Source organism: Saccostrea echinata, unplaced genomic scaffold (genome assembly GCF_033153115.1).
Source record: "Saccostrea echinata isolate AGI-Se365-2 ecotype Australia unplaced genomic scaffold, CSIRO_AGI_Sech_v1 ptg000054l, whole genome shotgun sequence".
NCBI lineage: Eukaryota > Metazoa > Mollusca > Bivalvia > Ostreida > Ostreidae > Saccostrea > Saccostrea echinata.
In genome coordinates this window covers 15,865,450-15,878,124 of record NW_026889803.1, presented here as the reverse complement: position 1 = coordinate 15,878,124, position 12,675 = coordinate 15,865,450, and the positions used below count along the sequence as shown (strand labels likewise).

General features: G+C 33.7%; 2 protein-coding genes across 2 annotated transcripts in view; one reads left to right on the top strand and one right to left on the bottom strand.

Annotated features, from left to right (window-relative positions):
* Positions 1-12,675, bottom strand: part of LOC133171732 (twisted gastrulation protein homolog 1-A-like) — a 403,867-nt gene that overhangs the window by 133,324 nt on the left and 257,868 nt on the right. The window lies entirely within an intron of this gene.
* Positions 9-5,987, top strand: LOC133204662 (uncharacterized). Its single transcript, XM_061340408.1, has one exon. It carries the CDS (start codon positions 9-11, stop codon positions 5,208-5,210), a length of 5,202 nt encoding a protein of 1,733 aa, XP_061196392.1. The 3' UTR covers positions 5,211-5,987.

Sequence of the window (12,675 nt, the reverse complement as noted above, 5' to 3'; positions counted from 1 at the left end):
ATGCAACGATGGATGGCAGGCGTTCAGGTGGTAGAGGGAGAGGGAACCAGAGGCGAGGGGGTGGAGGACGCAAAAATAATAAGGAAATTATATATGAAAGACAGAGAGACACAAGGAATCCGCCTTCTCAGAGAGTGTCAAGGGACACACCACCACCACCACCACCATCAAACCATGTCAAGAGCAAGGAGCAGCCATCGGAAATGCTGCACAAGAAAAGTGAAAGATTACTTACTGAACCAGGCCCCACATACAATCTCATTGTTTATCACCCATTCAAAGAAGAAAATACTTTCTTGGAACATTTAAAAATGAAAGAGTTGCCATCACACATCGAATTTAACATTGAATCTTTCACAACAAATCCTAATGGATTATCAGCTTCAGTTTGGGTTCATTTCCCAAGCAACAATGCCTACAGACAGTTTCAGTTGTGGATGCGGCAAACCAAAAATCTAGGTTTTCTCTACCGTTTCCAAAGAGAAGAAGTTGCAAAAGTAAGTAAAGAATTTATTGATAAAAATCTACAGAATGTACAGGAACGAAGTGACCATATTATTGGAATGCATCATGATAAAATTAGGGAAACGAAGCAAGAATTATCAGATTTCCTTGCAACAAAGAAAACTAAGAAAAAGACAAAGTATGTTTCCCTACCTGAATTTGAGCGGAGAGAAATGCAGACAAAAACACTTGAAAACAAAGTTGCTGAACTTGAAAAACAACTCGTCGAGTTTGAAAGGTCTGTAGAAGATATCAAAAGACATTTAATAGAGTTTGAAGGAAGCACTGTAAAACAAGACTATATCGATCAATTGCTCAGAGAATTTGAAATAGAGTATTCCAGGCTAGAGCAAGCACTACCCATTTATGCTAAGCGCTCAGAGATAGTAAATTCTGTTTTAAAGAATCAAGTATGCATCCTTCTTGGCGAAACAGGATCTGGGAAAAGCACACAATTAACACAGTATCTTTTGCAGTCTAAATTGCCTTCCAATGGCCATATTGTTTGCACACAACCTAGAAAAGTCGCAGCTGCAAGTCTTGCTCAACGGGTCGCAAGTGAAATGAAGTCTACAGTGGCGGATATAGTGGGCTATCAGTGTGGAATTCAGAAGAAAGTTTCAGACCAGACAAAAGTTGTGTACATGACTGACCATACACTGCTAAATGAATGCATCAAAGATCCGTTGTTAAATGATTACTCTTGCATTATCATCGATGAGGCACACGAGCGAAGCATTTACACAGACCTTTTGCTTGGTATGATAAAGAAGTGTTTGCCTAGGAGACAAGATATACGCATTATCGTAACGTCTGCAACTATTGATCCGGAACTGTTTGTCCGATATTTTGAAGGCTGTCCTGTGATTGAAGTACCTGGCAGAATGTATCCTGTCGATGTGGAATGGGAGACGAACTCTGGAGATGATGACTTGGAAGAATATGAAAGGAAAGCTGTTGAAAAGACGTTAGAAATCCATGATAAGGAACCCCCTGGTGACATTCTACTTTTTCTCACAGGACAGCTGGAAATCGAAAAGTGCATAGAAAGACTGCAATGGGAACTTGAAGGTAGAACTGATCATTGGATATTGCCACTTCATGGCAAGCTTCAAACAGAAGAACAAAACAAAATTTTCAAAGAAACACCACATGGTAAAAGAAAGATCGTTATTTCCACTAATGTGGCAGAAACTTCTGTAACAATTCCTGGAGTGAAGTATGTGATTGATACTGGGCTTGCAAAAGAAATGAAATATGATCCAGACAAAAAAGTAAACTCTTTAAGAGTTGTTAAAATAACAAAAAGTTCTGCAGATCAAAGAAAAGGAAGAGCAGGAAGAACAGCTCCAGGGAAATGCTATCGATTTTATTCCAAAGAAGTTTATGACAACATGACAGCCTCTTCTATTCCAGAAATTTTGAGAATTCACATCGGTCATGCCATTCTGAAATTATTGCAACTGAATGTCAACCCCCTTGCTTTTGAGTTTGTTGAGGCACCTCCAGATAACTCAATGGAAACAGCTTTTCAGCAATTGGTCAATATTGCAGCAGTTGAAAATGGAAAAATCCCCAAAATCACAGAATTAGGGCTCTGGATAGCACAACTTCCATTAGAGCCAAATTTGGGAGTTTTTGTTCACAATGCAATTAAGATGAAAGTAGGCTTAGATGCTATCATTATTGCCGCATCATGCACAGTTAGTGGGAACTTGTTTTACAGAGCTGGAACAAAAGAACAAAAAAACAAATGTGACAAGCTCAAAATTCCTTTCTGTCATAGCAAAGGAGACCACTTCACATTTTTGAGTGTCTTTAAAAAGTGGCATTATGTTCCTGAGAAGGAGAAAAGTCAGTGGTGTTTGGATAACTCCATCAATGGAAGGGCCATGAGGAACATTCGAGACACTGTAAACGAGATCAGATTCCTCTTGAAAAATCAGATGAATATGCCTTTAAAGTTTGAATTGAAAGATGTAGGTAGAAATGAGAGAACATTACAAAAGCTTATGTTTAAAGCTTTTCGTAGCAACCTTTGTTACTTCCTTGGACATGAAAAGGCTGGATATTATTTCATTGATAAAGACCAACAAATGACTGTTCATCCGTCTGCATCCTTCCAGTCTCTTGCATCATATCCAAAATGGGTTATAATCGAGAAAGTTTTGAACACTTCTCGTGAATTTGCTGTTAATATAACAGAAGTAAACGAAGACGACGTACAGGAAGCCTTAAAGAGAAATGAAATAAATTTTGATTTGACAGGAATAGAAAGGAAAAGAATTGAGCCAATTTATACGGAGTACATTGGTTCTCAAGTTCACTACAAGTTTGTTGGTCCAAAATGGAAGCATGCAAAAGATCTAGAAACTAAACTAAAGAAAGAAAATACAGATTCTATATTTGTAATTGATGCAGACCGAGACAAGGGCGAAGTTTCAATTTATGCACCTGGAGACAAGGATGAAGAGTCGATAGAAGCCTTGAAAAATGCACTTGATCCAATCAGGGAGAATATCAGAAAAGAAAGAATCATTTTCCCTATCTTTCCAAGATGTTATAATGTCAAAGTGTCCATTGGTCCCGGTGGAATGATAAAAGACGTGTTGTGTGAAGATGATTATAACAATGTTTATGTATACTGCTCTGAAGAGGAATTTGATTCTGATGAAGAACTGGTGGAATGGATGAGACAGTTTGGTGAAATTCAAAAATTCCAAACGAAATCTCCAGCAAATACGAATCCAAGGTATCGTGGTGAAGTAGTGTTTAATAATAGCGAATCTGCAAAACAGGCTGTTGCAGCAGCGCGCGATAAAACATTGAAAATTCAAATAAAACCCCCAGTTTGGAAAACCGACGACTCTAATGGATTCAAGGCAAAAATAACTTGGTGTCGCAGGAAACCCAAAGGATTTGGGTTTGTGCAAATCAAGAATTCAGAAACATTGGAAACGGTATTAACTTTAAGCTCCATGACACAAGTGTCTGTTGGTGGGTCAAATGTGAGGATTAGCCGAAGTAGAGGAAATGTTGATGAATTACATGTTCAAGGAATCAATCCTCTTGTCAATGAAGATATTCTAAGAGAAGGAATTTCAGAGGGATTCAATGTACCCGAAAATGAGATCGGAAAAACGTTTGTACCACGCCAGGAAGTAAAAACAACAAGGGAAATTCTGGACACGCATAGGCGAAGGATAGAAAGGCATATTGCACAGTTCGTGAATTCAGATAAGTTCAAAGTTCATATAAGAGAACCATATCAGAAAGACTATGACTTTAATGGTGTTGTCACCTTCACTGACCCCGAACAAGGAAATGAGGTCTGTGCTAATCTGCAGAGCAGAAACACACTGAATATCAATGACAGTGTAGTTATTGTTATTCCAGAAATTCACACTCGTTTGTATGTGCTGGAGCGGGTATTTAAACGGGTAAATAAAGATATCAAAGATTTTTGTGCCAAAGCTAAGAAAGATGGAGTATTTATAGATATAAAGCAGAACACAACGGGTAACTATATTCTCAATATAGAGGCCGAAAGTGTAGATAATATGATAAAGACGAGAGACACAATACAAAATCTCCTTCAAGGTCAAATACTGTCAATGGAAGGTAATCCTTCTTTAAGATCTATGTTCACACGTGATGGAAGGAGCAAAGTTGACAAAATCATGGCGAAAACTCACACTTTGGTAATGTTGAACGACAGAAATACGACTATTTCTGTTCATGGCAAAGAGGCTGATCGGGCTTTGGCAATTAGGAAAATTCAAAAATACCTAGAAAAACTCTCTTCCTTTAAGTTGAGGCGGGTCGATTTGAAGGGAGAAACCAAGCCGCCTGGATTGATGAAAAGAATTATACAGATGCATGGTATAGATTTACAAGGATTGAAAGATGTATCGGATCTATCCAGCGTAGAACTTGACCACAGAAGACACAGGATTGAAATGTTAGGCTCTGTTGAAGCAATACAGTCGGCAGTAAATGACATTGAGGAGCTTACGAAAATGTTGCTTAAAGACAATCAACACCAAATACCATCAACTGATCCAGAGTGTGGAATTTGTCTCTGCTCAATATCCGATTGTGATCTATACCGACTAGAATCTTGTGGTCACGCATACTGTAGGGATTGTGTGAGGCTGCATTTGAATTCAGCTCTTAGCACAAAAGAGTTTCCTCTGCGTTGCTGTTATGAAGGTTGTGATATGCTCTGGGCTTGGAGTGATATAAATAACATGAAGAAATTCGGATTTTGTACCATTCAAACTTTGATAGATGCCTCAGTTTCCTGTTACGTCGCCCAAAATAAAGACAAAGCAAGATATTGCATTACACCTGATTGTCAAATGGTGTACAAGGTCAGCCAGGGAGGAGGTAGATTTGTCTGCTCGCTCTGCCACACAGCATTATGTAGCAAGTGCCACATCGAATACCACACGGGTAAATCCTGCGCTGTGTTTGAAAGAGAAAAGCAATTGAAGGAAAACGGACTTGCAGAATGGATGAGTGGTGATACCTTAAATAGAGATCTTTGTCCAAAATGCTATATAGGTATAGAGAGATATGGTGGATGTCAGCATATGATTTGTTCACAATGTAAATGCCACATTTGTTGGCTATGCAAAGCTTATTTCGATTCAAGTGCTGATTGTTATCGTCATATGTTCCAAAGTCATAACACATTTGTATAGAAGAAAATCGTTTTTGTTTATGATCTAGGAAAAAAAAAATCAGTGTTACCGACTGCTCTGTAGAAAATGTGTCAAACACTTAGTTAGTTGGCGTGTATTTAAAATTTGTAAACATTAACATTGTTAACATTTGTAATGGAAAGCTTCCTGAGTTAAATTATGTTTATGTTTATGCAAATGTTTAAGTAGTGTTCTTTTTTCTGATAATTGCAAAATATCAAGTTTATGATTTTATTAGATTTTTATACTAGTGTATATCATGATCACCATTGTAAGAGCACTCAGTACCCGAATGGTAATGATTAAAATCACAACACACATCACTCATTTTCCCCAGCTAGAGTTCTCGAATAAATTGATCTTTACGACTATAAATTTTCTGCATTCATTTTTCACCTGTCAATAATGAATTGCTTGATGCATTCTTAATTAGCCTACTAGATGGTACCTGAACTTCATTCATAAATATTCTGACACTGAGTCTTCTCAAGGCAATAAGTACTCACTGATTGGTATGGGCACTGAGTTCGTGTTTTTGTTCCCTTCACAAATTCACTCGACACTTATTTCTTTACTTTGTTCACGTACGATGAATAGGCTTTTGAATGTTTTTTTTCTAGCAGCACGATCTTGTTTCAAGTGATGTAAATTTACGATCAGCTGATAGGTAATTATGAGAACAAGAATCTTAGGTTGAAAGAGAATATTTTTCAAATATTTACTTAAATATAGGGCTTTCTTTATTTATTGCTGATGTAATGAGTAGTAGTTGTAATAAAATTGCACATGTCTATATACAAATTATCTTGTTATTTATTTTCATATTACATTTTAAAAGATAGATATATAAAAAGTTGAAAGTCTGATAAGCGTGGAATAATATAACAATTTTATAATAATGATATTGTAAAAGCATCGTTTCTTTGAATTTTACAATAATTTGATATTTTGGCTTTTTACAAAATGCGCCTGTAAGTTTTCTTGAAACGGTCCATTAAATTAGAAACAACCTAAAATAAATAATTCCAAGAACTTACAATAAATTTCTACAAGAATAAATTCATGAAGCAGTTTGTCTCCAGTCCATATGATATCCATATAAATTTTATGGTTGAGTGCAATTTATGTCAATAGTTTCCTTGACATGTTGAAGACATTTCATTGGTTTCAAGCGAAAAAAGTTCTAGACATCCAGACCTAAACTATATCCACCCTCCCTCCCCCTCCTTGTCCCTTACAACTACGTCGAAAAAAGCGTTAATAAAATGCATTTGCTGCTACATGTACGTTGATGGACATTCCCCCTTTTTTGATTTCTTTTTTGTAAAAAATAACTGTCTTATATGCATAGCTCAATTCATACCCAACTCTTAACATGAGGAATTTTGAACAGATGTCACCTGTGAATATATAGTAAAATGATACCATACCCTTGAAACAAAGCTACTAAAAATTATTTTTGAGTTTTTCCACAAATCAATTACATGTGCTTTTATAAAGTGTGTAATATTAATGTATTAACTAATCATGACTTAAATTAGAACATTATAAAAAGAACGATTAAATCTGCACATGTAATGACACAAATATCTTAAATCCTACTCAAGATTCTGACGTCGGCAACAATAAATTAGTGCACAGCACAAGGTCATATCCGAAAGGTCAAGGTCACTAGACAATGGGATACTGAAATGATGTTAATCTTAACATTGATCAATTTGAACCGTCGATTAAAATATAATACGATTAAATAGTAATCAATCTTTAAGTGTAGTCAATCCTTTAATTAAGAAGAGATTCAGATGTTTTTCTATTGATTCAACTATGAGTTGTTAAAGGCATACATAGCTTATATATAAATTTTGGCAATTGTAAGTTGTGGGATTTAAATTGGTCAGGGAGTAGACATCCTTGCTCAACTTTAAGGATTAAAAGTGAGATTCATTTGGGCAGTATCTACATCATGAAGAACCCCATGACTAATTTATTGGTTCTTAATTTTCCTTTTCATGGTTTTGTACTCGGTATTTTTTGTTTTGAATGCATAAGCACAGTATGACCTTAAGAATAAACAGTTAAACATGCTTTAAGATCCAAAATTAAACGAAATCCGAAATAATTATTCTCTATTTGAAATAAAAATATATTTGTGTTCAAATGCACGTGAAGTCAACTTCGAAGCCCAGATTTGTTTTCAGGTTTTAATTATTATAAAGCACAGATACCAATCTTAATTTTCAGTTTGGATCAGAATTAATGTTTTTAAAAAAGCGATGTTAGGCATATAACTTCCTAGAAAAAGATTTCAAGTGAGTTTTTCCCGCCAAATTTGGAAGTCGGAAAGGAAAGTGAAAGTAAATTATTTTCCATGAATGGAAAAATAGATAATCAAGGTGCAACCCATGCAGGAAGTTATCAGACTGTTGCAAGACCCATTAGTGTAAACAGATCACCTGTTTATTGAGGTAGGATATTTAAACAACCTTAGGAGTGCTGACGTAAACATATGTAGGAAACTGTTCTCCACAAGTCACAGGAAACAAAAAGTAAATATTTCTTTATATTCCTTTTTCAGTTGAGTTTAAAATCATTACAAAAACTCTTTAGGATATGAATCATTACGTTTATCCTGCTTATTTTGTATTCATGTATCCTACGGTGAGGTTTGTTTTATTATCGATTCAGACTGAGAAATGCATATTATTTATTGACATTGTCGGACCCAAGAACCAAACTGTTTACCTGAGGCCGTTAGGCCAAAGGGAAACAGTTTGGTTCGAGGGGTCGACAAAACGCATTTTGCCCGAGAACATTTTGTCCCCCGCTTTCACTGAAAGTGGGGATATTAAGGAGGAATGCCACACCAAAATTTTATTTAATAGATCTTTAAGAAATCCCTTTTAAACTATGGTTTCAGCATTCAAAGACCGATATTAGGTTTTAATTATTTTAAAGAATTTTTTTGCTTTTTTTCAGAGAAAATTAAAAAAATGTTTTATTTGCAAATAAGATGATTTATGGTTTAAAATTTGCCTTTATTAAATGCATAATATGAATGTCTAATAAAATATGTTAATAAAGGCTGGATAGACATTTAAATTTTTTAAATAAAAAAATATTTATGAAAATAAAACACATAATTTGAGAATATTTTTTTTTAAACCTATGGTTAAAATCTTCATAAAACTAGTGACAACTAGGGAGAATATGTTAGTCAATCATATTTTAAAAAGAAATTGAAATGAAATTGAGAAATTTTAGGGAAAATAATTATTTTAATATTTGGACCAATCCCGATCAAAATTAAACCGATCCCGATCAAAATTAACACAAAATAAATAAAATGATAATTTACTGCCTTCTTTTTGTATTTACCACTAAGAATTCTATTTGATTATCAAGTTCAATTACTTTTTAACCTGTATTACACCTAAACAAACTAGTATTCTAGTGAAAATGTTAACTATTTCCAATTATTACAAAATTCTGGTTGGAATCAGTTTAATTTTGATCGGGATTGGCCAAAATTTTAAAAAATGACTTCTCAAAAATTTCGCAATTTCAATTCAATTTCTGTTTAAAATATGATTGTCTAACATATTCTCCCTAGTTGTGACTAGTTTTATGAAGATTTTGACCATATGTTTAAAAAATATTCCCAAATTATGCGTTTTATTTTCATAAATAATTTTTTATTTAAAAAGCCATTCATATTATGCATTTATTAACAGCAAAATTTTAACCCCAAAGTATCTTATTTGCAAACAAAACATTTTTTTTTGATTTTCTATGAAAAATAGGGAAAAAATTCTTTTCAAATAATTAAGAGCTAATATTGGCCTTTTAATGCTGAAACCACTACTTATCAGGGATGCCTTAAATGTCTATGAAATAAAATTTTGTTGTGACATTCCTCCTTAATTTGGATCTGTCTGTCCGTTCGTATGTCCTTCCGTCTGTCTGTCTGTATTTTTGTCTGTGTGTAACACTTTCGTTTCCGGATGATAATTTTATACCACAACTCCATATGACCTTAAGTAGACCCTATCGATTTTGAGGTCAAAGGACAAGGTCATAAATTCATACATTCTGTTTATATATAACACACAGAGAATGTATGAATTCGTTTCCTATCATATCTTTAAAAGTCTTTGAACTTTGCAAGGAAATTTTATTTCACAACTCCTTATAGTTTAAGGAAGATCCCTTTTGATTTTAAAATCAAAGGTCAAGATAAAAAAAATCATACATTACAAATAACATTTTCCAGGTGATAACTTTAGTTTTCTTTGAGCTTCCTTCAAATAAAATTTAATATCACAACTACCTATGACGTGAAGAAGACCCCAAAGAAGAGGTCACAAAGTCATTAATTCATTCGTTCTGTTTGTGTGTAATATTTTCGTTTCCAGGCATTATCGTTTAAAATGTCTTTGAGCTTTTGTAATGAAATTATAAATCACAATTCCTTATGGCCTAAACAAAACCCCTATTGATATTGAGGTCAAAAGGACAAAGGTAATAAATTCATTCATTGCAAATAACATTTTTCAGATGATAACTTTATTTTTCTTTGATCTAAAGTCATATCGACAATATTTTGGCTAAAAGTTATATGAAAGTCAATTGATTTTTTAATGGTAATATTTGTGTGCTTTTTAAAACCTAAGAATTGTTTATATTTAGTATGAAATCTTAAAATATATAGTTCAAATCATTAAGTCTCAAGTCAAAAGTTTAAATCATAGGAAATTGTAAAATTAGTCACTCAAAAAATCGTAAGATTCGAAGATTGGATATTAAAACCCCAGAAACTTTGAGGGACACTTACATATTAATACTATGTCAATGTAGTTTGAAATACAATCGGAGAAAAAAATCCATTAACATAAATTTCTCCCTTTTTCTTCCAAACAGACATCTGAAATATTGTCCAACCGATTTAATTGTACCTGGGAAAGGGGAGGGGAGCGGAAACCAGTTTGATCAGATGAAAAGAATAATACTTCATTAGTCCGTTACATCTGAAAAAAATTTATGTTCTATTGTATCTAAATTAGGATTCCATTTTCTCACTGCTTCCCGCTCGTACATTTAGTATATATGCAATGTTCAGAAAAAATCTACTCATTGTATTTTGTATTCAAAATCATGTGTCAACATTCTAAGCATGAAATAAGTTATTGCAATACAATAAATTATCATAATATGTATTATTTCCACTACCAAATTACAGAGAAAAATATCTATAATACTGTCCTTAGACAAATTAGAATTTTTCAATTTAAATTTGTATATGTCATATACAAATTTAAATTGAACAAAATGTGTTTGTGAAACACTATGCCCCCGATGGTAACATAATTCTGGAGTGGGACGTAGATTACAGTACAATAGTTATGGCCAATGTTAAAGTTTTTCAAATGTAGGTCAAAGGTCACAGTTGAGGTCACATGATCAAAAATTTCTGTACCAATGGAAAGGTCTTGTCATAATGAACACTCATGTCAAATATTAAAGCCTTACCCTTGACAGCTCAATAGTTATGGGCTAGGTTAAAGTTGACAGCAGACAGACAGACAGACAGGACAGAAACAATATATCTCCGGGATCTTTTGATCCGGGGGCATAAAAATTCTAATTTTTTGTAGAGGACAATACCATTTGGCGCTTAGGTTGCATATCAGTGTTTTGGACACCTTTCTAAATGTCTGTCTTTGCTTGAGCTTTTGTATATACATGTACAGTATACTAGTAGTTGAACTTGCTTGGGTTGAATGATTTTAACAACTAAATACAGACAATTCTGGGGGTCTGTAAGTTATGGACAAAGAATTTGTGAAGTAAATTGCCCACCAAATACTTATCTCGATAATGAATAAAAAAGCATATTGAATGATTTTTTCAAAAAAGATTTAAAGTTAAAATTTCAAAACTGAAGCATAAAGTGTAATGAAATAAATTCTTTTTCATCACACAGCAAACAGCATATTAATGTTTACATTTTATGCTGAAAAGTACGATGGCCGACAGCGGCCGCCACTTTTGATAAAGATTATTGTCATTTTGTACAGCGTTTTTGTCAGTTTTTGTTGACAAATTACAACTAAATTGGTAATGTTATAGGTACATGTGCAATTAAAAAAATTGACAATTTCCACCACGAAAATTATTAAAATTCCCTCATGTGATATGAAATGTAGATACATAAAACAGGTAACTCGAAAGTGATAAGCTTAATGTTCTAGCAGAATTGGAAATCGAGGTAATTCTAGATTAGTATTGTCTTTTAGATATGCTTTTTCGACAGGTTGTAGTAATTAATTAATAAAATTCATTGTTGATTTACGTGCTGGTCACATCATAGGTCACATCCAGGATAAAATTTATGGATGTATTAGAAAGACTTTTGTATATAATTAGACGTGTCTTTGATGTATGAATTTTGATTTATTAACAATACGCACAAGACAATTCGTCATAGTAGTTACCCATATTTTCCTTTGTCGTGCCACATTGAAAAATGATTGGCCGACCAGGTGGAAGTCTGGAGGCTGCGTTGGCCTTTCAAAAGTGTTTCAAGCTCTTGATTATTAATTTTATATATTAAGGGAGCAAATATAGTCTCCATTAAGATTTTCGTTTTATTCTTGCTTAAAAAGTGTATATTTCCTTGTCTAAAGTTCTGTTTTTGATACATTCCAAAAAACTTTAGACAGGATGCTTTCATGTAGAGTTATATATAATCCTGTTTTTCTACCTCTACATAATAGGTAGAATCGAGGTGTCTCATGCACTCTGAGATCTTTATATATTGATGAGTTCAAATGATTAAAAAAACAACAATAAAAAGTTTTTGACAGGAAAAGTACATAGATAATAGGTGAAAAATGAAAATCTGTCCAACTAGAGATATTTAACTAAAAACTGTATTTATTACATTTTATGTTAACATTTAAAGCATTTACTGATTGGAAATGACAAATGTCTATCTTTGACTCAACTTGCCGTGTTCATGTTTCAAAGTGTATTGTATATGTATTTATTCAGCCGACCGTCATTAAGTTAGGTAAATCTTACATTACAAGAAGTTATTTCACGGGCACTTGGGGTACGGATCGACATCCACCCTCCCCCGCTTCTTTCCAGTTTTAAATCTATCGGTCACTAACGAGATACTTTTTCAAAAAACTCAAAAAGAAAAAAAAAAGATACATTGTCGATAACATGTAATACGTACACAAATGGGGAAAAAGTGTGTCGATCCCCGATTTAAAAAGAAGAACAAAATTGGAAACGGGGGAGGGGTCCATACCCAAAGTGTCTGACTTATATTTGGGATAATGCAATTGCTGTGATTTTACATTGTCATTTAAAATGGTTGTTAGGAAAGTTCGCGGACAAATTCTATTGTGAGTGCGGTATTTGAATGAAACAAGTAAAATTGTAGATAAAAAACTATATG